At 42.4% G+C, this 25,998-nt stretch overlaps 3 protein-coding genes across 4 annotated transcripts in view; 1 reads left to right on the forward strand and 2 right to left on the reverse strand.

The window, feature by feature from the left end:
* Positions 1-4,577: 4,577 nt before the first annotated feature.
* Positions 4,578-13,370, reverse strand: LOC110511068 (glucose-induced degradation protein 4 homolog). The gene is made up of 6 exons (XM_036938992.1): positions 12,996-13,370; positions 12,316-12,375; positions 8,774-8,881; positions 8,500-8,601; positions 8,232-8,362; positions 4,578-7,888 (listed from the first exon to the last, which is right to left on the reverse strand). Exons 1-6 carry the CDS (start codon positions 13,218-13,220, stop codon positions 7,825-7,827), a joined length of 690 nt encoding a protein of 229 aa, XP_036794887.1. The 5' UTR covers positions 13,221-13,370; the 3' UTR covers positions 4,578-7,824.
* Positions 13,371-13,830: 460 nt separating this feature from the next.
* LOC110485239 (dynein regulatory complex subunit 3) lies at positions 13,831-25,667 on the reverse strand. Its single transcript, XM_036938993.1, has 13 exons — positions 25,567-25,667; positions 24,872-25,077; positions 24,597-24,713; positions 24,228-24,394; positions 23,899-24,045; positions 23,170-23,289; positions 22,811-22,914; positions 22,400-22,574; positions 20,987-21,118; positions 17,387-17,457; positions 16,995-17,118; positions 14,319-14,450; positions 13,831-14,114 (listed from the first exon to the last, which is right to left on the reverse strand). The coding sequence occupies exons 2-13, from the start codon at positions 25,029-25,031 to the stop codon at positions 14,007-14,009; spliced, it is 1,557 nt and encodes a 518-aa protein (XP_036794888.1). The 5' UTR covers positions 25,032-25,077; positions 25,567-25,667; the 3' UTR covers positions 13,831-14,006.
* Positions 25,073-25,998, forward strand: part of LOC110538041 (TOM1-like protein 2) — a 40,887-nt gene continuing 39,961 nt past the window's right edge. Inside the window, exon 1 of one of the 2 annotated variants that reach the window (XM_036938989.1) lies at positions 25,073-25,206. The gene's annotated coding sequence lies outside the window, so the exon portion shown is untranslated. Of the gene's footprint in view, positions 25,207-25,615; positions 25,725-25,998 lie in introns of those variants that run through there. The other variant, XM_036938990.1, reaches the window with a different exon arrangement.

Below are 25,998 nucleotides of genomic sequence, written 5' to 3' on the forward strand. Positions count from 1 at the left end.
CAATGTTAACCACACATTTGCCAGATAAACTGCGTGTAAAATATATGCTCACAGTTCTGGTTTTCAACTTTCAGTATTGACCGTCTTGGATCAAGCAGGGAAAAATGGAGGCTCTTGAAAAGTAAGCTATATTTGTATTGTTTTATCTGTGGTGGTTTTAAATCTGTGAATCAAGGCTCTACCAGCCAGCAAACTTTCTCTGCCTCTGAATCTGTAAACAGATTGAAACTCCAGTCCTTCCTAACCCCTCTTTCATTTACAGATGCATGCCAGTTTACACTAGATTCAAACACAGCAAACAAAATGCTGCGAATAAGTGAAGATAGAAGAAACGTTGCAAAAACAAGGGAGGTGCAGCGATACGCCGATCACCCTGACAGATTCAGCCTGGCAAATGTACAAGTGCTGTGTGGAGAGAGTCTTTCTGATCGCTGTTACTGGGAACTTGAATTTGGTAGTAAAAAGACTAAGATTGCAGTAACGTATAGAGGGATACCAGCCCAAGTTGGTTAGGCTGGAATGAAATGTCATGGAGTTGGTACTGCACAGATGATGGAGGTTTCTCAGCAAGACATAATAGAGAAAGGACTCCAGTTTGTGCCCTTCCCACAGATTCTAACCGGGTGGGAATATATTTGGACTGGCCTGCTGGCACTCTGACTCTGTATAGTGTCACCTCTGACATGGTGACTCTCCTGCAGACATTTCACACCACTTTCACTGAGCCCATCTACCCTGCATTTTCTGTAGTTGACACACTTTGCCTCTGTCCCATAGAATTTACCAATGAGACACATGAATATGCCCAATAAGGAGCCAGTTAGGGTATTTTCACATATAATTTGGTACCCTGATCTGGATCCCTATTGGGCATTCATAAGAGCTGGAAATAACTTGTTCAGGGTGGACTTCACAGGAAGCACTTTATATATGTTATCATGCTTGTTTGTATTGGTCAAGAAGAAACATTTCATGTCCAGTATATGGGGGAAAATGGGTATTGTTTCGTATTTTATACTTTGTCAGTGTAGATTTGATATATGAACATTTATATTTATAGATGTTATACTCTGTCAATGTTAATTTAAATATATATTCATATGGACAGTTATTAGATTGGAAGTGGATGTATTTGATCCACAACAATAGCTTAAATCATTATGTGACGGTAGAAAGCAAAGCTATTTTGATATGCTGAAGGAAATAGTAGGCTAGATTGTTTATATTATCTGATTTTCAATTAAGACGTTCTTTTTTTAACCTAGCATTAAGAGCTTGCAATCATACTCAATAGATTCACATCTGTAACAGTTAGCTGCAAAATGAACATAATCAATGACAGTTTCAGGAGCCAAGCACAAACCAAGTGCAACATTGCATCATTATAGTGGTCCTGTATGACTCAGTTCGTAAAGGCATGCAATGCCAGGGATATGGGTTTGATTCCCGGGCCACCCGTATGTAAAATGAATACATGCATGACTGCAAGTTGCTTTGGATAAAAGCATCTGCAAAATTACATGTATTACAGTAATAGTGAGACATCAAAACTGTGAAAAAACACATATGGAATCATGTAGTAACCAAAAAAAGTGTTAAACAAATCAAAATATGTTAAATTTGTGATTCTTCAAAGTAGCCACCGTTTGCATGGGAAAAAAAAAAGATGTATATTTGTATTCGTATTTATGGATCCACTCTTCCTGGAGTCCAGCAAATTAAAGGCAGTTATACACAATTGAGAAAAAAGAAGAAACCTGCACACTACCCTTGCTAGTATCACTGCTCTTGCTAGTATCACTGCTCTTGCTAGTATCACTGCTCTTGCTAGTATCACTGCTCTTGCTAGTATCACTACCCTTGCTAGTATCACTGCTCTTGCTAGTATCACTACCCTTGCTAGTATCACTGCTCTTGCTAGTATCACTACCCTTGCTAGTATCACTGCTCTTGCTAGTATCACTACCCTTGCTAGTATCACTGCTCTTGCTAGTATCACTACCCTTGCTAGTATCACTGCTCTTGCTAGTATCACTACCCTTGCTAGTATCACTGCTCTTGCTAGTATCACTGCTCTTGCTAGTATCACTGCTCTTGCTAGCATCACTGCTCTTGCTAGCATCACTGCTCTTGCTAGTATCACTGCTCTTGGTAGTATCACTGTTCTTGCTAGTATCACTGCTCTTGCTAGTATCATTGCTCTTGCTAGTATCACTGCTCTTGCTAGTATCACTACTCTTGCTAGTATCACTGTTCTTGCTAGTATCACTGCTCTTGCTAGTATCACTGTTCTTGCTAGTATCACTACCCTTGCTAGTATCACTACCCTTGCTAGTATCACTGCTCTTGCTAGTATCACTGCTCTTGCTAGTATCACTGCTCTTGCTAGTATCACTACTCTTGCTAGTATCACTGCTCTTGCTAGTATCACTGCTCTTGCTAGTATCACTGCTCTTGCTAGTATCACTACTCTTGCTAGTATCACTACTCTTGCTAGTATCACTGCTCTTGCTAGTATCACTACCCTTGCTAGTATCACTGCTCTTGCTAGTATCACTGCTCTTGCTAGTATCACTGCTCTTGCTAGCATCACTGCTCTTGCTAGCATCACTGCTCTTGCTAGTATCACTGCTCTTGGTAGTATCACTGTTCTTGCTAGTATCACTGCTCTTGCTAGTATCATTGCTCTTGCTAGTATCACTACTCTTGCTAGTATCACTGCTCTTGCTAGTATCACTGCTCTTGCTAGTATCACATTTTGACGGAAAGGAAATATAACCAATTTTCAGTGCGGCCCTACAGACCTCGTTTTAAGACCAGGGCAAAATGAGTTTGACTCCCCTGGGGAATAGCGGCTATGGGGATTGATTTGACATAAAACACTTGTGCTGGACACTTCTGTGGTTAAGATGTTTTCTAGGGTTCTTTTCATATACCTACTGAGTGTGGTGGTGATATGAGTGGGCTTTTCAGTACAAAATGATCAGGTACACATCTAATGCTCATGAATCATCTGATATAGGACTGCAATTATTTTCTTCATAAACCCCACCTCAAATTGGTACCTCAAACAGACCATTTAAAAAATGCTTGTTAGTTCTTCAGAGTATGACATCATACTCATGAGGAGGATGAACTGGCCAATCAGCGGTCTAGAGGAGGATGAGCTGGCCAATCCACTCGTATGAATATTTTGAATGACCGGTATATGCGCACACAATTCTGTTGTTGTTGGTACGAGTACGACCACACAATTCTGTTGTTGTTGGTACGAGTACGACCACACAATTCTGTTGTTGGGGTACGAGTACGACCACACAATGCTGTTTGACGTACTTTTTGTTTTCCATCCAACCTTTTTATGCGAGTAAAGTACATAGAACATGTCACGACAGGCCTGATGGAAACAGCACCTTTTTCAGGTAACTTTCCAAATGTCAACAAAACAAAATGTGGTAGACGAGGTGGGATCTTTTTGTGTTTGTAAAATGAATGATGTGAGAAATGGTGGAGGGAATGTTTTTTATGCGCAAATATTGATATAATAACCATCATATCGAAGTAAACCTGGAGTCACTTGATGATATTGTGTGGTCCTCCCACTACGACTCGGGAAAGCATACAGTTTATTAGGATACAGATGAAATAAGTTATGATGAGCTTCACAGGGTGGTGAAAGTGCACGGTGATGAGTTTGATGCTCCTTTCTAATAAATCGATGGTCTTATACTGGAGACATGATGATCGATGCTTGGCTTCCGTTTGATAAATACAAATAATATTTTGTTTATCCATAATAAACTCATGGCTATACCCGCAATCTATCTGCGAGCCATTGGCTAGAGCGCATGTGTCAAGACCAGAGTGGGCATGTTTGTGATGTTTGTGATGTCATGTGTCAAGACCAGAGTGGGCATGTTTGTGATGTTTGTGATGTCATGTGTCAAGACCAGAGTGGGCACATTTGCTAAATAACAGTTTTTGTGAAAAAAAAACATCAGCAGAGTTGAAAATGCGATGGAAAATCATTTAACCTGTCTTTTTTTAACCCCTTATTTTTTGTTGGCACAAAACTACCTTTTTACTTCCATTTCTTTGAATGGGTTACCTTCAGACTGTGACACTTGTGGGGGTTGTAGAGCAAAACGGAGAACACCATTGTGTTCGTGTGAGTCTCATATTAGTTTGACATAGGCAGATGCAGTAGGTTTACATTTCAATAGTTTTTTAGCTGTTACAGACTCAAGGATAAAAAATTGTATTCTTTATTCGGTACTTGGGAATGTAACCGCAAAAGTTATGTGCACCTCATCAGGCACAACCACTTCATTGTTTTATGTATATTTTAGAATATTAACATGGAAATCTGTCCCCAATTGGATGGAAACCTAGCTATTGTAAGTCATTATGTCATATTTCATAGAAATCTGGAAACACTGGACAGTTACTGAAGACTATAGTCCTCAACTATCACTCAGAAGTATTAGAAACAAACACCCAATTCATCACTAAATAATGGATAACTATAATATAAACATAATGACAGAAACACCCACAGAAGAAAAGAAAGACAGTAGTTTCTTGGGAATAGTTTTATTGCAATGTTGATGGAACCTCATTCTTTCAATTTCCTCCATCCATAAACTTTCTCATAAAATCTCTCTGTAGAAGTGCCATGATTTCAGACAGTCAGTCACCAGTAAAAACAGCCACCATAGTGAACAACACACCAACTCTTCCTCCTGTATCATACAATCCAATTGACTTAATTGAACTCAACTGACACAACTAACTTATCAAAGCTTAATTTGCAATTTCAACTAGCTTTTTTGTCCATTCTTGTAGCTTGATCAAAGGAAATAATGTATGTCACACTCTTTGTTACCTGGAGAATGGAGCTGGCGTATGGACATGGAAACACAAGTCAGTTCATAGTGCAGTCCAGACAGCAAACCAAGTCAGTTCATAGTACAGTCCAGACAGCAAACCAAGTCAGTTCATAGTGCAGTCCAGACAGCAAACCAAGTCAGTTCATAGTGCAGTCCAGACAGCAAACCAAGTCAGTTCATAGTACAGTACAGACAGCAAACCAAGTCAGTTCATAGTGCAGTCCAGACAGCAAACCAAGTCAGTTCATAGTGCAGTCCAGACAGCAAACCAAGTCAGTTCATAGTGCAGTCCAGACAGCAAACCAAGTCAGTTCATAGTGCAGTCCAGACAGCAAACCAAGTCAGTTCATAGTACAGTACAGACAGCAAACCAAGTCAGTTCATAGTGCAGTCCAGACAGCAAACCAAGTCAGTTCATAGTGCAGTCCAGACAGCAAACCAAGTCAGTTCATAGTACAGTCCAGACAGCAACTCCTAACACATTTTAAAATCAGATGTCATTTGTGAAAAGAAACAACTTCCGCAGAGCAATGTCTTGAAAGGATACTTATTATCAAATGTCTTTGGAGGACATTCTTACATAGCATATTTCTATAAAATCTTATTAATTTGCCATTCTTTATGTCCAAACCAGCTTTTTAGTGTAGTAATGTTATTTATGCTGGCTCGAGCAACATTAAACTGACCAATGAGGTAGGCTAAGTAGTTTCACTTCCTGGTTGACACCGGTCATGTGATGTCACATAATTCAGGGTCATATTCATTAGGGCACACCATAGTGAAATGTTATAAAACATGAACAGAAATTGAAAACAAGTCCAGGTAGTCCCTTCACGTTTCGGTCTTTATCTCCCATTTGGTGTCTAATGAACATGACCCAGGACACTCACTGTCGTTCAAAGGTCTTTTGAGGGCTGATGTGGCATTTCTCTCCAACTGAAATCACACAAACATGCTTTAACAATTCACAGTCATGACTCAACTCCAACGTTGTTATAAAACAGGGCTCTGTACAAACTTATTACAGTTAAGGCATTAGGTGTTTCAAAAGCTTTTGACTAGAGATGTTCTTGTCAGTTTATTTTCTACTCTAAGAAAACATCTCTTCACATGTCATCAAGGTTTTGTAACAACGCCACTATTTCTCATTCTGTGAATGGAAAAGACGTCAGAATGATACAGGAGAGACACACCGGTTGTGCGTTGGTATAATTAGGGGCAAAGTGAAGAACGCAGAGGAGACAGCTCAGTTAGCTGCCTGCCACATTCAATACATCAGAAACGTAGAAATAAAATGAACAGAATGGGTCGACCTCGTTAAAAATCATTGACTGTCAGCAATACTGTACATGTGTCGAGTCAGATCCAAATGCAGCATACTGCACAGTACCAACACAAAATCCATATCTTGTTTGGTCATCAACGTCTTACGAAATACTTACATGTGCCCATTCTAATCATTGTATTTCTATACCTCATCTTTTCCTCCTCCAGCCAAAACTCCATACTAGCTCACTCTCTCATCTGTCCCATGGCATTTAGTCCACTGCACTCACTTTGATTTGTAGCGCTCTAGCATTAGCGTCACCACGCAGACAACTCATTGGCTGCGTTTAGACAGGCAGACAAATTCTGATATTTTTCACTAAATTTGTCTTTTGACCAGATCAGCTCTGAAAAAGATCTGATTGGTCCAAATAGCAATTAGTGAGAAACAGGCAGGCCAATTCTGATCTGTCTAAATGCAGCCCAAGCTCAATCTGCACTACACACTCTCTTCCACCAGTACTTCAGAGCCACCACACATAACTCAAGACACCAGAGCAGTACCCTCAAATAGCTGTGTCAAATCAGTTTAAAAGCCTGGTGAATAAAAACTCTTTATTATATATATATCTATACACATGTAAATTAACAACAATATTCATTTTCAATAAATACTCTGGTGGCCGTGTGATCACTCACGTACATCATCATAATACTTTTTAAAAGTCCTTTCTGAAAATAAAATGGAAAGTAGGTAAGCGCCGGATAAGACATGTTTTTGTAAATTGCATAGAAAAATGAGTGAAGCGTAAATCACTTCATCAGTTCACTTGGTTGAGGCAGGGAACGGTAGGAGAGGCTTTTCAAAAAGCTGCAGTAACAGCAGCCTGGAAATATGTCCGCCAATATGAACTAGGGCATGGGGACTCCCTCTATAGGTCAGATGATGTCGACTCCACCATCTCAGAGAGAGGACAGATTTAAAGTAGCCATCGGTGTGGTAGTATGTGTTTCAGTAGCCCACAACACACATCTGATTATGCCCTGCCTTCAAATATCAACCTTCACCAAGACGTCATCCGATCAAGCCGTCAGATCTTGCATCATGGCAGATCATTGACCATCGATCTTCTGTTGAGCACACCCTTGATGATGTCACACCTCAAGACCTTATGGAGATCCATCTTTTCAGGATTGCTTGCCCACTCTGTAGCTCAGTCAATCTCAATCAGGCATCAATTCATTGAGACAAATTAAAATGCAATATCAAACTTTGTACTTAAATTTTAGACTGCTGCACCCCCCACCCATTTTCAGAGGGGCTGGGGGGGGGGGGGGGGGATTCCCAACTGAAAAGTGGAAAGCGTTTTCAACATGGTGGAAAGAGGAAAACAGGAAGCTGAATGGAGAAAGAGTGGGGAAGAGAAAACAACCAAAGAAAAAGTGCTGTTGATCCCAGCTGATGCAAAGTTGAGAAAGGCAGGCTGGGAAAAACTGTCGGTCGGTGGCCTTGTTCTTTGTCTATCCCTCCCTCCTTCCATTGTTCTCTCCCTTTCGCCAGGGAATACTGATAGGTACATCCTTGGCATGATTGGTCAGTTCATCTCCCCTCCATAAGCAAGTCTCTAGGGCAGTGCCAATCAAAGTCCCCTCTGCCAGCGGGCGGGTATCACCGGAACTCGTAGATGGGCATACTGTGTTCCTGGACATGGGTGAGGTTTAACGACTGGTACCTGAAAGAGAACAAGGGGACCAAGAATGAGCAGCTAGCCAGTAGCCACATCCCTGTATGTTCACATCAGATCAGCACACAAAACAACTGGTACAGAACCTAACTATCTACTAAAGATGTATTAACATGACCTAGTATGCTTAGTACTAGCAACTATCAAAATATGTACTCAATCTGAATATCCCAAAGAGCCAAACTGTACAGTGCATCTATCAGATTTGAACAAGCCATCTAAAATATTGACACTCCAGTGTGTTTGCGTCCCAAATAGCATCCTATTCTCTATATAGTGCACTACTTTGACCAGGGCCCATAGGGTACCATTTGGGACCCAAACTATGTACCATTCAGAGCTTCTGTGGTAGTAGTAGCCTTCAATGGTGGCTGTGGACTTCTGGAAGCAGATATAGTAGAAACCAGCGAAGGACGCCCCACTGATGTCTTTAATGGTGTGGTCCGGGACCAGGAACTGCTCCTGTAAGGGAGAGAACAAGAAACAAAACAGTCACTAGATGGCCATGTTAGAAAGGACAAGAGAAAGAGGAAGGATTCAAGTACATACAGGGAGCGAGAAAGAGAGATCAATGGAACGTCAGGTGATATTGGACTCACCTTCCACCTCATAAAGACAAAGTCACTGTTCTTCAGCTCTTCGTAATCAAAGTCGTCCAAGTTGAAGCTCTTTGCATACTGATAAAAAGCCTGAAACTTACCCTGGAAAGAAACAAAACAAATGTTGTTTTAGTTGTACTTTTTCTCAAAGACAATTAAAAACTGAAATACAATGCTGCATCCAATAAGTGTTTGTTAAAAAGAAGAAAACACCAAATGACTACGCTTTAATGGGAATATAAACTGAATGACATCGAGAGCTTCAAATAAATACCCAGTGCTTGCGGTCCACATCTTCGTCGGCGTCCCACTTCCTGGTTAAAAAGGGCCTCTTTCTACTGATGATCTCTCCTGCGAAGAACGTTGTAAGAGTGGGATACTCCTGCGAGGATCAGAAACAAAACGTGGTAAGAGTGGGATACTCCTGCGAGGATCAGAACGTGGTTAGAGTGGGATACTCCTGTGAGGATCAGAACGTGGTTAGAGTGGGATACTCCTGCGAGGATCAGAACGTGGTTAGAGTGGGATACTCCTGCGAGGATCAGAACGTGGTGAGAGTGGGATACTCCTGCGAGGATCAGAAACAGAGCGTGGTAAGGGTGGGATACTCCTGCGAGGATCAGAAACAAAACGTGGTGAGAGTGAGATACTCCTGCGAGGATCAGAAACAAAACGTGGTGAGAGTGAGATACTCCTGCGAGGATCAGAAACAGAGCGTGGTGAGAGTGGGATACTCCTGCGAGGATCAGAAACAAAACGTGGTTAGAGTGGGATACTCCTGCGAGGATCAGAACGTGGTTAGAGTGGGATACTCCTGCGAGGATCAGAACGTGGTTAGAGTGGGATACTCCTGCGAGGATCAGAATGTGGTGAGAGTGGGATACTCCTGCGAGGACCAGAAACAGAGCGTGGTGAGAGTGGGATACTCCTGCGAGGATCAGAAACAGAGCGTGGTGAGAGTGGGATACTCCTGCGAGGATCTGAAACAGAGCGTGGTGAGAGTGGGATACTCCTGCGAGGATCAGAAACAGAGCGTGGTGAGAGTGGGATACTCCTGCGAGGATCAGAAACAGAGCGTGGTGAGAGTGGGATACTCCTGCGAGGATCAGAAACAGAGCGTGGTGAGAGTGGGATACTCCTGCGAGGATCAGAAACAGAGCGTGGTGAGAGTGGGATACTCCTGCGAGGATCAGAAACAGAGCGTGGTGAGAGTGGGATACTCCTGCGAGGATCAGAAACAGAGCGTGGTGAGAGTGGGATACTCCTGCGAGGATCAGAAACAGAGCGTGGTGAGAGTGGGATACTCCTGCGAGGATCAGAAACAGAGCGTGGTGAGAGTGGGATACTCCTGCGAGGATCAGAAACAGAACGTGGTTAGAGTGGGATACTCCTGCGAGGATCAGAACGTGGTTAGAGTGGGATACTCCTGCGAGGATCAGAACGTGGTTAGAGTGGGATACTCCTGCGAGGATCAGAAACAGAGCGTGGTGAGAGTGGGATACTCCTGCGAGGATCAGAAACAAAACGTGGTAAGAGTGGGATACTCCTGCGAGGATCAGAAACAAAACGTGGTTAGAGTGGGATACTCCTGCGAGGATCAGAACGTGGTTAGAGTGGGATACTCCTGCGAGGATCAGAACATGGTTAGAGTGGGATACTCCTGCGAGGATCAGAACGTGGTTAGAGTGGGATACTCCTGCGAGGATCAGAACGTGGCGAGAGTGGGATACTCCTGTGAGGATCAGAAACAGAGCGTGGTGAGAGTGGGATACTCCTGCGAGGATCAGAAACAGAGCGTGGTGAGAGTGGGATACTCCAGCGAGGATCTGAAACAGAGCGTAGTGAGAGTGGGATACTCCTGCGAGGATCAGAAACAGAGCGTGGTGAGAGTGGGATACTCCTGCGAGGATCAGAAACAGAGCGTGGTGAGAGTGGGATACTCCTGCGAGGATCAGAAACAGAGCGTGGTGAGAGTGGGATACTCCTGCGAGGATCAGAAACAGAGCGTGGTGAGAGTGGGATACTCCTGCGAGGATCAGAAACAGAGCGTGGTGAGTGGGATACTCTTGCGAGGATCAGAAACAGAGCGTGGTGAGAGTGGGATACTCCTGCGAGGATCAGAAACAGAGCGTGGTGAGAGTGGGATACTCCTGCGAGGATTAGAAACAGAGCATGGTGAGAGTGGGATACTCCTGCGAGGATCAGAAACAGAGCGTGGTGAGAGTGGGATACTCCTGCGAGGATCAGAAACAGAGCGTGGTGAGAGTGGGATACTCCTGCGGGGATCAGAAACAGAGCGTGGTGAGAGTGGGATACTCCTGCGAGGATCAGAAACAGAGCGTGGTGAGAGTGGGATACTCCTGCGAGGATCAGAAACAGAGCGTGGTGAGAGTGGGATACTCCTGCGAGGATCAGAAACACAGACTAAGAGCTGGGTTCATTAGTGAACACCGTAGCTAATCTTTTTGTTTATTGGACAAGTTCAGGTAAGTCCCTTGCCGTTTGCTTTGGTTCCTAGAGAATTAGAGACTACGACCATGTTTCCTTCTCCGTAAGGACTTTCACTAACAAAAGAGTGTTTTAGTTATACACGGCACTCACTTTATGTTTTAAATTTAACTAGGCAAGTCAGTTAAGAACAAATTCTTATTTACAATGACGACCTATCCCGGCCAAACCCTAACGATGCTGGGGAAATTGTGTGCCGCACTATGGGACTCCCAATCACAGCCGGTTGTGAAACAGCCGTTCTTACAGTCACACACATAACAGTTGTCCAACAAAGTAGGTAAATATGACCAATTATGTTCTGGGTATAGACCTGAATACATGGATCTAGCTGTGTTCCACTTGCCATTACCATAATCTGACTCTACAGTCATGGTTACCAAGGTTCCTTTAGGAAGGGTTTCTGGCTGGAACACATGCTGGTGCAGTGACAAATTAAGTGTCACACACAGGAATGCCATCAATAACAAACAGCAATGCCTTTTTAATGCAGGGTCATATTCATTAGGCAACAAACAGAAGAACAGAAAAACTAAAACTGGGAGGGACAACCTCAACGTGTTCTCTTTTTCCGTTGCAAAATAATTTGCTGCGGTGTGTCCGATTGAATACGACCCAACTCACTGTAACACTATGCCAAGGTGCCAGATCAGTGGTAGGTAGCACCTTGTTAAGTAAACAAAGTGCACCATTTCCCTGAGCATTCCCTTTGAGTCACTCAACTAATTCTCTAGGAAAAGGAGGTGAACGGGGTCAGAGTAGGGATCTGTGTAATTTACAAGGAGAGAGTGGGAAGAGCCCTGATATTTAGTGTTGCCAGTGAGAGAAAGTGCACAGCAATCACATTTTGTACCACACACCCTCTGAATTGTAGACATTGCTGTAAACAGACAATGCAGGCAGAGAGCTGCAGCACACAGGCCTGTTCTTTGACTGTCTGCACCATTTTAGAGGCAGTCAGTCAGGCAGTCAGTCAATACATCCAAATACAGTATACAGTGCTCAGACAAGACACTTTTGCAACGTAACAGATAGGCCTTCATACTGGTGTTACAAATTGGTCAACAGCTGGCTCTGGCTTGTTGTTTTAGCATGTTGTCATAATGCATGCCAGTTTCACATTGGTTGGTTGTACCAGTATACATGTCAATTGGGGCTGGTAAGCTGCATTGCACTTGGCTTACACTGACCTCTGCCATGATAAGTTCCCAAAAGGGGCTTACAGACCCATGACAACATCATCACTCATTGCATGTGAGGGGTAAGGTAGAAGTACACTGTATCTGACCCAGTTCTGCTCCACTTTACCTCGGTTAGGCCTTTGATCTTCAGGTAACCACACAGATAAGAGTCCTCCATGGTCACATGCTGCAGGAGACAAACAATCGCACAATGAGTGGTATTCAAGTGCAGTGGTCACAATGTCAGTGTGTGTACAACAAGAACCCATCAGGTGCCTTCACAAATGACAACCAGGCTATTAACGAGTTCAGATATTTTCAGCGGTTTTGTCAAATGAATGAGCAGGCCTAATCAATAGTCAGCTGTCTGTGAATCTGGGCAAACACCAATGAAAATGCTAGCCACCTATGTCATTTAGCAACTAGGCCATATGTTAACATACATCATGCATGTTAATGCCAGTATTCATATCTCCAAATGTTTGCATAAACAAAATGTTCATCTCACTGCCAGTTAGCTGGCTGTTCTCTCTCGACAACCCTAGGGGGCCCAAGAGGGCTTATTAACATTTACAGTCGATTTGAATGGGCCATCTAGCTGCTAACTACAGATTGCTTGCTGTCAAACTTGTTAATTAAACTAGTTTGTTTGCTAACTAGCTAGTTCACCTGGTTAGTTTGCTAAATCGGTTGCTTGTCAGTGGTTGGCAGTCAGTAACGTTAGCAGCAGTACAAGACAACCTTACATGGTCAGCTAGTAAACATGCCATCCATTATACCAAGCTTCTTAAAAGCAAGAGTATTTACCTGCAAAACGACCTCAACATCATACGAGTTTCCTTTGCTCTTCTGATGTCCTCGAAACTGTGAACCGCTGTACAGCAGCGAAGTAGCTACCCCGGGCTGGTGCGTGTTGATCGGCGGAGGAGGGATAAGAGAGGCCGAGGATGTACGGGCCGCACTGCTGCAGCACTCAGCTCGAACAGGCATGATGAGCGCTAATGCGTGCGTATCCCCGACTGCAACAGTCATGAACCACAGACTGAGGAAGCTCTTAATATGGAGAGGGGCTACTGACCAGCAGTATCTAGAAGCCTGCCACTTTACTATACTCCTCCCCGGCCCTAGGATAGCTCACTCTGGACGTGTACTGGCTTTAAGAGAACGTCAACGTTTCTTTAGACAACTCAGAATCACCCTATTTGATTGGCTGGAAATGTCCACTCCTCATTTGAACGGAAACGTAATTGGATAGTCTTCGGAAATGCATTATGGGATATGTAGTTGCACATTTGTACGCTACTTTCCACTAAAAAATATCCAAATTAAGGATCAGCGTTCTTACAGTTTTGTACTAAGGTTGAAAACGTATATATTTGGACCCTACTTTCTATTCGTTCTGAAATGTATTATAGAATACAACGATTATAATCTAAACATAACAACATGTTTAGTTGAATGGTTTTGGTTGGGTGTTGATGGTTATGCATGGTTAGTGTATCTCGCACGCACGCACGCGCACACAAAACACACACAGTAGATGGCAGAGTTGTCCTAGAGAGTTGAAATATGAACCAGTTAGGAATAGACAAACATTTCTGCCTGTTTCTGGAAATGAACACAAGGGAAATAACACTGAGGATTCATTAAAATAATGAACTTCATTTTGACACAATTCAATGTTCTTATAATCCAGGTTCATGGAAATAAGTAAGTATGAAAATAAGGGCATTTGCTGTATGCCTGAGGCTTGTCTGTGAGGCTTGAATCTGTGTTAGGATGGTTTCTTCTGCTATATTTCCTTTCCCCTCTTCTTAATCAATGGTGCTCATGTTGCATCTCATCCAGCTGATCCCTAACGTAGTCAATGTAGTTGTGAATCTCTGAGATGCGCTTGCGATTCGGCTTCACCTCTTCATCTTGTACCTGCATGGACAGGTGAATAAGAGACAAAACAACAACAAATGAAAAGGTATTCTTCATGGTGGAAAACTGTAAACTGTCATACTGAGTGTTTGTGGCAATGCCTTGCCTTCCCCATAGAAATACAATGTATGTCATCCTATTTCAACTCATTCCCCATAGAAATACAATCTATGTCATCCTATTTCCATGCATTCCCCTGCCTACCGATTTCATCAGAGCACTCATCCAGCTGTTGCAGCGCGTCATCAGCTCGTCCTCACGGTTGTCGATCTTCAGCAGGTGGGTGTCGTGGGAGGCGCTGACTGCATTGATCACTGTGTCCTTGTCTACAAACAGCTGCATGGGGGGACAGACAGACACGGTGTAACACAGATGAATGATGCAGGCTGAAATTACCCCAAGACACTGATCTTGGGTCAGTTTTTCATTCTCAACATAATGGGCAAGGTTAGGATTGATGGAGGGAAAGCTGATCCGAAATCTGTACCTAGGGGAAACTTCACCATGGCACCAGTGGGATCAAAATACTGCTGAGTGCCACTGGGGCAAGTGCTGCTGAGGTGCTACAGATCTTAATTTGACCCTGCTTCTCACAACAAGAAAACAGGAAATATTAATTATGTGGATTATAATGAATATACATTTTTTGTTTTGGTAGACTTTTTTTTTGTTAGGGCAATTACAAACTTTAGAATACTTTTTAAACCTTGAATACACTACAATATGCATTTTCTGCTGCGCCGGTATATTGTCTGTGACAACAGACTGATTAAATTAAGATAGCAGATCTGTAGTTTCAATAGCAGTGACAGTGGAAATGTTGTCAGAGAAGTGAGGGTGGAAAAGCAGTAAGAACAGAATACAGTTGGACTGTGTGCAGTGTGTTTGAGTGCAATATGGATGAGCATGTACACATACAATATTAAATCAAATTTTAATTGTCACATGCTTCGTAAATGACAGTGAAATGCTTCCCAACAATGCAGAATACAATATGATGAGTGTGGAAGTGTGTGTGTGGCAAATGTGCGCGTGTGTGGAAGTGTTATGTGCAAGTGAGTGTGTTCAGTGCATTCGGAAAGTATTCAGACCCCTTGACTTTATCCATATTTTGTTATGTTACAGCCTTATTCTGAAATGGATTAAGTAAATAAAAAATCCTCATCAATCTACATGCAATACCCCATAATGACAAAGCAAACATTTAGCAAATGTATAAAAAATAAAACACAGAAATACCGATTTACATAAGTATTCAGATCCTTTAATATGAGACTCGAAATTGACCTCAGGTACATCCTGTTTCCACTGATCATCCTTGAGATGTTTCTTCAACTTAATCGGAGTCCACCTGTGGTACATTCAATTGATTGGACTTGATTTGGAAAGGCACATACCTGTCTATATAAGGTCCCACAGTTGACAGTGCATGTCACAGCAAAATCCAAGCCATGAGGTCGAAGGACTTGTCCGTAGAGCTCAGAGACAGGATTTTGTCGAGGCACAGATCTGGGGTGCGTACCAAAAAATTTTGGCAGCATCGAAGGTCCCCAAGAACAGAGCGGCCTCCATCATTTTTAAATGGAAGAAATTTGGAACCACCAAGACTCTTCCTAGAGCTGGCCGCCTGGACAAACTGAGCAATCAGGGGAGAAGGGCCTTGGTCAGGGAGGTGACCAAGAACCCGATGGTCACTCTGGCAGAGCTCCAGAGTTCCTCTGTGGAGATGGGAGAAGCTTCCAGAAGGACAACCATCTCTGCAGCACTCCATCAATCAGGCCTTTATGGTAAAGAGGCCAGACGGAAGCCACTCCTCAGTAAAAGGCACATGACAGCCCACTTGGAGTTTGCCAAAAGGCACCTAAAAGACTCTCAGACCATGAGAAACAAGAACTCTTTGACCTGAAAGCCAAGCGTCACGTCTGGAGGAAACCTGGCACCATCCCTACAGTGAAACATGATGGTGGCAGCATCATGCTGTGGGGATGTTTTTCAGAGGCAGGGACTGGTAGACTAGTCAGGATCGAGGAAAAGATGAACGGAGCAAAGTATAGAGAGATCCTTGATGAAAACCTGCTCCGGTGCGCTAAGGACCTCAGACTGGGGAGAAGGCTCACCTTCCAACAGGACAACGACCCTAAGTACACAGCCAAGACAACGCAGGAGTGGCTTCGGGACAAGTCTCTGAATGTCCTTGAGTGGCCCAGCCAGAGCCCGGACTTGAACCCAATCAAATATCTCTGGAAAGACCTGAAAATAGCTGTGCAGAGACGCTCCCCATCCAACCTGACAGAGCTTGAGAGGATCTGTCTAAAAACCTGTTTTTGCTTTGTCATTATGGAATATTGTGTGTAGATTGATGAGGGGAAAAAATAATTTAATCAATTTTAGAATAAGGCTGTAACATAACAAAATGTGGAAAGAGTCAAACGGTCTGAATACTTCTGAATACGGTCTGAAAGCGCTGTCTGTGTTGGAGTATCAGTGTAAGTATGTGTGAGTGTGTGGGTAGAGTCCAGTGTGTGTGCATAGAGTCAAAAAGAGTTAGTGCAAAAAGGGTCAATGCAGATAGTCCAGGTAGCTATTTAGTTAACTATTTAGCAGTCTAATGGCTTGGGGGTAGGAGCCCTTTGATCCCAGACTTGGCACTCTGGTACAGTTTGCCGTGCGGTAGCAGAGAGAACAGTCTATGACTTGAGTTGCTGGAGTCTTTGACAATATTTGAAAATGTTTGTGGAGATAAGAGACAGGGTTGAGAGAGGGGTAGGGAAACACTATTTAGACTGCGTCTCAAATAGCCACCTATTTCACATATAGTACACTACTTTTGACCATGGCCTGTAGGATTTGCTGTAGACACAGGGACTTTCTGACACTGACCATTCGGACATCATCTGGCATATCCTCCTCCAGCTCATTCTTGGCCACTCGCTCCAGGGTTGCTACAGCGATTTCCAGTAGCTTCTCGTGATGGTGGTTCTCTAAGTCTCGGCACTGGGCGAAAGTGGGTCTGTGTCAAGGAGACTTTGTCTGACACTGTACACTGTATATCAAGCGTGTCAGAGGAGGAGTGCTGATCTAGGATCAGGTCCTCCTTGTCCATGTCATCTTATTAATTGGAAAACTGATCCTAAATCAGCACTTTAACTCTGAGACGCTTGGTACATACAGACCCTGATTTGAATAACTGCATCAGTGCACTGCAACACCATTATAATACACATGCAACGTTTAGTTATATTGAAATAAATACCTATGGTAGAAAAGGATATATTCCTTGAACAACTTCAATGAATCCGGCAACCATGTCTGAAATGTTCCTCTCAAAATCTTTGATTATGTCCTATAGAAAAAAAAGGAGAATAGTTATTGACATATGAATAATGTATCTCAAATTGAAATGTGTGTTTTGATATCAAATGGAAAATACAAATTTATTAATTAACCACTCCAAACATTCTTCTATAAATGAGAGTTTCCATATGAACTCTTGCACGTGTACTATAATATACATCAACCGTGCACACACACACACACACACACACACACACACACACACACACACACACACACACACACACACACACACACACACACCAATTGATTTTCTCAAGGTGTGGAAAATGCTGTACCCAAAGATAAGGCGAATGACTTCTATATTTAAAGGTTTAATAGACAGACAGACAGACAGACAGACAGACAGACAAACATATGCATATGGCGAGACAGACATGTTCCTCTGAGAGCTGTGTAGCAATCTGCCAATCTGCAGTAAAGCATAAATACTCTTGCTTATCTGTTGGTTCTCCAAGTGTTCCGGGCCCCTGGTCACAACATAAATCAAGGCTATCGAGACCACTTGGGTCAGAGTGAGCCGCATATTAGACATCTCTATCATTTGAAACTCCCGATGGCTGAATTTATAGCCATTGGCACTTGGCCTCAGGGAGATCACCCAGAGGTCACCTAGGATAACAGTTTCTGCATTATGGGGCCTCCTAACTACAGGTCTTCACGGGCCAAAATAAGTTGGACCTGTTCTGATATGGACCTTGGGCTTTCCCACCTGTACCCAATATGCATACAAATAATTTAAAAAAAGTAATATGGAGACCCATTTTTTAAGCGTTTTATTTACCGGAGCTGATAAAGCGCGAGAGGAGGAAGAGAAAGGTGCCGCTGTGAGGGAGTGACACAGGGAGCTGGGAGGGAGAGACAACAGACAGCAACCAACCAACAAGCCAAAACGCACTATAGTAAACAAATAACTGCCATAGCTAGATTATTTATCATCCAATATGATTACACAGTACCTGTTTTGACTGCATCAAACCTTGAGAAGCTAGCTAGTTAAGTTAGCTAACATTAGCTAGCTAGGGTAATTGAGGATGCAGTGCATGCGCTTTCTCATCCTTTTTTAAATGTATTTTATTTTGAAATTGCATTGTTGGTTAGAGCCTGTAAGTAAGCATTGACAAATAACGTGACAAATAAACTTTGATTTGATTAACAACAACTCCATTCAGAATATTAAGTAGCAGTCTACCTGTTGGCTCTTGGTCGTTGTAGCCTATCCTTCTCCTTTAACTTTTAATTCTGTCATTTTAATTCCATCTTCCAATGATTACATATCTCCTAACTTTTGCCACACACAGAGCCTATATGACTGTAGCCTATTGACGCTTTGATGACTAATGATTGGTCAACAACAACTACTGCAGCAGTCACGTTCGGCTCTGTACGGGTCCTTCTAGGCAAGTCAGTTAAAATGACACAGACCCAAGGCCTCCCGAGTGGCACTGCTCTCTAAGGCACTGCTTCGCAGTGCTTGAGGCTTCATTACAGACCCGGGTTTGATCCCAGGCTGTGTCACAGCCAGCCATGACCGGGAGCGTGGTCTGGGTTAGGGGAGGTTTGGCCGGCCTGGATTTCCTTGTGGCGGCCGGGCAACTTTGGTCGCCAGCTGGACAGTGTTTCCTCCGACACATTGGTGTGGTTGGCTTCCGGGTTAAGAAGTGTGTCAAGAAGCAGTGTGGCTTGACAGGGTCGTGTTTTGGAGGACGCATAGCTCTCAACCTTTGTCTCTCCCGAGTCTGTAGGGGAGTTGCAGCGATAGGACAAGACTGTAAACACCAATTGGATTTCACGAAATTGGGGAGTAAAAGGGGTCAAAGTAAAAAATGTAATTTAAAAAAAGGACAAAAAAGGACACATACCAGAGACCCGAGAATTTCATATGAGATCCGACCCAGACCCATGACATTATTTAGAATTCTGGATCTGCCCCTAATCGGGTCCCAGATCGGGTATCTTGGATTGGTACAGGTGGATCTGTAAAAACCTCTACTCCTAACCTCTTAGAAGTTATTCAGTTCAGATTTAAGGGCGGCCAAGAATGTAGATCTTAACTCTGGGATATGTTGGACGGTAGCGTCCCACCTCGCCAACAGCCAGTGAAAGTGCAGGGCGTCAAATTCAAAACAACAAAAATCTCATAATTAAAATTCCTCAAGCATACAAGTATTTTACACAATTTTAAAGATACAATTCTCGTTAATCCAGCCACAGTGTCTGATTTCAAAAAGGCTTTACAGCGAAAGCACCACAAACAATTATGTTAGGTCACCACCAAGTCACAGAAAAACACAGCCATTTTTCCAGCCAAAGAGGAGTCACAAAAAGCACAGATATAGATAAAATGAATCACTAACCTTTGATGATCTTCATCAGATGACACTCATAGGACTTCATGTTACACAATACATGTAAGTTTTGTTCGCTAAAGTGCATATTTATATCAAAAAATCTCATTTTACATTGGCGCGTTACGTTCAGTAGTTCTAAAACATGCTGTGATTTTGCAGAGAGCCACATCAATTTACAGAAATACTCATCATAAATGTTGATGAAAATACAAGTGTTATACATGGAATTAGAGATATACTTCTCCTTAATGCAACCGCTGTGTCAGATTTCAACAAAAACTTTACGGAAAAAGCAAACCATGCAATAATCTGAGTACAGCGTTCAAACAACAAAGCAGCCAAAAAGATATCCGCCATATTGTGTAGTCAACATTAGTCAGAAATAGCATTATAAATATTCACTTACCTTTGATGATCTTCATCAGAATGCACTCCCAGGAATCACAGTTCCACAATAAATGTTTGATTTGTTTGATAAAGTTCATCATTTATGTCCAAATAGCTTCTCTTGTTAGGGCGTTTGGTAAACAAATCCAAACGCGCGTTCAGGTCCAGCCGAACGTCAGACGAAAAGTTAAAAAAGTTATATTAAAGGTCGTAGAAACATGTCAAACTAAGTATAGAATCAATCTTTAGGATGTTTTTATCATAAATCTTCAATAATGTTCCACCTGGAGAATTCCTATGTCTGTAGAAAAGCAATGGAACGAGAGCTAACTCTCTCATGACCTCGTGTCACGAGCCTGTAGCACTCAGCCAGACACCTGGCTCAATCCCCTCTCATTCTCTCCCCCTTCATAGTAGAAGCCTCAAACAAAGTTTTAAAGACTGTTGACATATAGTGGAAGCCTTAGGACCTCATTTACACTGTATATTGGAATGGCAAAGAGTTGACAAACTACAAACCTCAGATTTCCCACTTCCTGGTTAGATTTTTCTCAAGTTTTCTGCTGCCATATGAGTTCTGTTATACTCACAGACATCATTCAAACAGTTTTAGAAACTTCAGAATGTTTTCTATCCAATGCTACTAATACTATGCATTTATTAGCATCTGGAACTGAGTAGCATGCAGTTTACTCTGGGCACCTTATTCATTCAAGCTACTCAATACTGTCCCCCTGTCACCAAGAAGTTTTAACAACACACAGACAGACACACACACACCTCCAGCTGGTCGACGAGCTGCAGCTCCTGGGTCATGAGGCTGTCACAGAGCTGGTTGATCTCCTCGCTGCAGTGGTTCAGCTGGGCCTCCAGGAGACGTGCATCTGTGGCCAGCTGTATCTCAGACATCACCTGGGTGTGTGGCCACGTGGAGATACACAACATTCATGTGTGATTTGCATGATTATTTTGTGATTTGTAAGATTCATGTACAGTGGATTTGAAATGATAAAAATCGCACCGTTTTTGTTAAACTGTTGGTCTCAGGTTTTTTTTCAGCAGTTTGTTAAATCATTATCCAGAGCCATATATTTCAGTAATATTTTTGAATATTGTTCTTATTCTAGACATTCAGTTACAGAGCATTATTTAAATATTCCCCATGTAATATTAATGGGGCGCTAACATAGCTGCCATAGAATTTGAAAGTTTAATGTAAATACATCACAATGCTCCTTCTATACATTATATTCCACATGTTATTTTAATGCAGCACTACCATGGCTGCCATAGAATGTTGTAGTGTCATGCAAATGCACATCATGCAGAAAACCTCAATTGCCGAACTCTCTAAAGAACATGGCTCTTACATTATCTATGTGTGGCCAAGAAGATATTCAGTGCATTTAAATACATTAAATACGTAATATTTGTTCCAAAATAATTAAAATGAAATGTATTTTGACACTTATATCCCTCCATAGAGATGGGGCCGATAGGAGTCAGTTGAATTCTATGGGCCATATTCATATTTAGCCTCTGTTGAAGACCATTGTCCAGCCCAAGAACTACATGTACTTTTGTATTGTTTTTTAGCATCTTTGAGATGATCTGTATAATGAAAAGCGCAAAATAAATTAAATATATTATTATTATTATAAAGCATCTCAGAGTAGGAGTGCTAATTTAGGATTTTTAAAAAACTTTTACATATTGATAAAGGTTGCATGGGCAGGGAAGAACTGTAATTAAAGCATTTTCCAATTAGACTTGCCAATTGTGTGGCCAACATTTTCCAATTAGACTTGCCAATTGTGTGGCCAACATTTTCCAATTAGACTTGCCAATTGGTCTACTAATTAAGATTTGTAATCTGCCAGTCTGCGCTGAACTGATGCTCTCAAACGGGACCATTTCACTGTCAGTGCAAGTGAAAGCCGGTTTTGACTAGATGGAATGCCGCTAATATCAGAAGTTACTCTTCGTAGCATGTTAGGAGAACCCACGCAGCAGGTTAGGAGAATCAATGTAGCAGGTTAGGATAATTAGGTTAAGGTTAGGAAAAGCATTAGTGTTAGCAAAAATGCTAAAATTCTCCCCAACGCTACTCGGATATGCAGGTTTTGACATCACTTTGACATTAGCGGCATCCTTTCTTGACATGACCTTAAAAGCTACAGTCCCATGACGCACCTGTCTCCTGGCTTTCTCAAAGTCTGCAGCGATCTGTGCTGCTCTCTGCTGGTTGTCGTCCACGGCTTCTCTGGAACAGTCAAAGAAGGACTTGACCTCGTCTTCCCTTCGGCCGCGCTGTGCCAAGACAATCTCAAACACCTGCACACACAGCGCCACCAGGTGGCTCTTGTATGTAGGAACAGAGTCAAGGAAGGAGCCTTCGATGCAATAGTAGAATAATGGACTTGTGTTATTTTCCAGTTATTTTCTCTCCTTGAAATCCCTATCTTACAACAAGATATATCATTCTACTATTATTTCACCTGCCTCTGCTTTTAGCCATCCATCAAATCAAGGGCCAGTTGTCAAAGGGAGAAGGCATGCTCCAAATAGACTGACACTGAGAGAACAGAGTATGGAGAAGGATATGTCTCTAGTAGTACAGACACTCCGGGGAGCTTGGCTGCCTCTGCATCATCTGCGTACATGCTGTCAAACAGATATGGGCCATTCAAGAGCTCCACAAAGGCATCCTGTAAGTAGGGAAGACACACACACACGCACACACACACACACACACACACACACACACACACACACACACACACACACACACACACACACACACACACACACACACACACACACACACACACACACACACACACACACACACACACACACACACACAACAGTAGATGGCAGAGTTACCCAATGATTTCAAGCTCAATGCACACATGGATGTAGAATGTATGCTTTGCTCTGAATGTAGGTTTTTCGTAGGGTACCCTGTGCAACTGCAGCTCGTCCTCTTGCTCTTGCCTAGCATCCATCGCCCTTCTCTCCTGGGCCTCATTGTGGCACATCTCCTCAATGGCATACTGGTATTTTCCAAACGCCTGCTCTCGCTACATAAGGAAATACTTAATGTTCAATGCCTGCCTAAATGGTTGGTAGAGTAAAAAAAAAGCAAGGTATTCATGTATTAATACAAACTAATGGTATATCCAGTGCAGTGCTTGAAGAAAAATGTATAAACTAGACCTCTGGAACTGTTCTTTAAATCTGTGGTTACAATATGGATGGGATGTGTAAAGGTTTGTCAGTTCAGCAGTTTTGCAATTCTGCTTTTAGTATGGTGCTTATTCAGCTGTCTGATTCCCAGGGGAAACGTTTGTAATCCATGACTAACCGTTTTGTAATGCTCTCGTTTACATCAATGCTTTAATTCATCAGGACAGGAATGCCCCTGAGCCTAGGCATAAATCTCTTATTTTGTAAGACTTGTGTTTTGTAAGACTTGGTGTGGATACAAGCACATATATATACTGTACAACCTTGTCAGCCCATTGGTGCTCCTGTGCCTGTCGCTCTAACGCCAGGGATGTGTTTCTTATAGGTACAGATCTAGGATCAGCTTCCCCTCCCCGATCCTAACCTTAACCATTAGTGGGGGGATTAGAAGACTGACCCAATATAAGTGTCAAGGGGCAATTTCACCCTGTTCCGTCACTCACTGTTTGTTCATCCAGTAGCCTGAAGTCCAAGTAAACCAACTCTGGAAGGTAGGCAGCAACAAAGATCTTGTAGCGGTCCTCTTTGCAGATGGGGTTTCCAGCTAGGTTGAGAGTGCGCAGGTTCTTGAACTTTCTGAGGTAGATCACCTGGGAATCAGAGGATATGGTTGATTGCAATTCCTACAGTGTCCAGCAAACATGCAATACCAGCCCATGCCATGAAAATAACATATTTTGTCACAAATATTCTACAGTATACAATTTGAGAGTTTACATTCATAATTTGAAACATAAACAATACATGTATGTAGTGCATGAAAGTTACTCACATTTTCCAACTGAGCCAGGAAGTTGTTCCCAATAGAGAGAACGTGTAGGTTTAGGAGTGTGTCCATGTTCTCAATGACAGAGATTCTGTTGTTGTAGAGACTCAAGTCTTCCAGCTTCACCAGAGAATCCAACCCCTCGATCCCCTCAATGTTATTGAAGGACAGATCTAGAGGAGAAGAGAAGATAGAGAGAAAGATAATATTGATAGCTAGGCCATAATAGACTTGTAACAGTGAAGGGCTTGTCTTTTAGTGACAAACAATATAGTCATCTTGATCTAGCTATATACAGTTTAACACATACATTACCTGTCTAACATTTACTGTATGTGGAACATATTCAGGGTCTATGAGAGACGGCTTTCTTACCCAGCCATTTTAGATTAGTGAGGCACCCCAGTCCTTCAATCTTCTCAATTATGTTATTGTCCAGTTGTAGCTTGGTCAGAGACGTGAACTGCCACAGGTGATCAATCTTCAGGATGTCTATGGACAAAAATATAAAAAATACGGACAAAGTAAGGAATAAAAACTATTTCCACTGCAACTATTGCCCTTCTCTCTGTGGACAATGGACATGACATGCCTGCACCAAAAAAGTATGCAAATGAATGAAGAACATCAACATCTGTCAAATGTCTTACTCTTGTAGTCCAGGCGCAATTGGCAGACTTCGTCATACTGCATGCCCTCCTCCTTGGCAATCTGCCCAGCCTGGTCTTGAGGGCCTTGCTCCTCCACTGCCTTCTGCAGTAGCTCCTCGTCCACCAAACTGGGCTCTGCGGTATCATATAGCCTGCTCATCCTGCTAATGTCTCTGGATCCCCTGACTCTCTACCCTGTACTGTTACTGTGGAGAGAAGGGCAGCGCAATATCAAATGCTGCATTCAATGCCACTGTCTGGCGGTGGTTGTAGGTCTAACAAATGTTTTTCTGATTGATAAACAGTGAGTCTCAGTGTCATCACAATCCTGCCAGGTACGTAGCTTTGTAGAGTTGAGTGGCTGTTTTGCAATAACAAATAAACACAAACTGTGTATAATGTATTTATGCTAGGTTAACTGGCTAACGTTAGCTACGGTGGCTAGCTATAACTATTGTAAACAAACGTTTATATAGATAGCTATAATACAGTAACTTAACGTTAGCTAGCTAATAGTAGCTAGTACTTTTTCAGCAGTAACACAACACAACAAGCCAGAGCTGAGTAACCTAATTTCTGCTAAATTAAAAAGGTATCAGATTGCTCTCTCTCTCACAAGCTGCTGTTTTGAGAAACCACAAGAAAACCAAACAACAAAGTAATTTGAAAATAAATGTATGTTATCAACCTCATACCTTTCAAACCCACGTCTTTTGCGCACAGATGTATAATGTTGCCTAGCAACCAGGCAGCAGGACTGGGCTACATGGAACACGGAAACGTTTATAGCTATACAGTTTTAAACAATTTCACAGAGGATACAGTTCTTCCGATATGCACTATGCGAACCAATGTAAGCATTACTATGGGGGTTCTTTGTGAATATTATGTACTTAAATTGCAATTATTAGAATCAAGGGAATCATTAATGTTTATCTCTTCTAGCCAGGATCAGCGCTGTATTGGTCAGGATTTCCTGAAATATGCCATGTAACCCAGAGTTTATCTAGCTAGTTTATCCCATCGAGTGCAGTATGTTAGAAATTATCGGGATATTCAGAATCAAGTCAATCAAACAACAACAATAGTTTGATAGTACAGATTGTAGGGAAAGGTTTAAAGTAATT

This window comes from Oncorhynchus mykiss, chromosome 12 (genome assembly GCF_013265735.2).
Source record: "Oncorhynchus mykiss isolate Arlee chromosome 12, USDA_OmykA_1.1, whole genome shotgun sequence".
Lineage (NCBI taxonomy): Eukaryota > Metazoa > Chordata > Actinopteri > Salmoniformes > Salmonidae > Oncorhynchus > Oncorhynchus mykiss.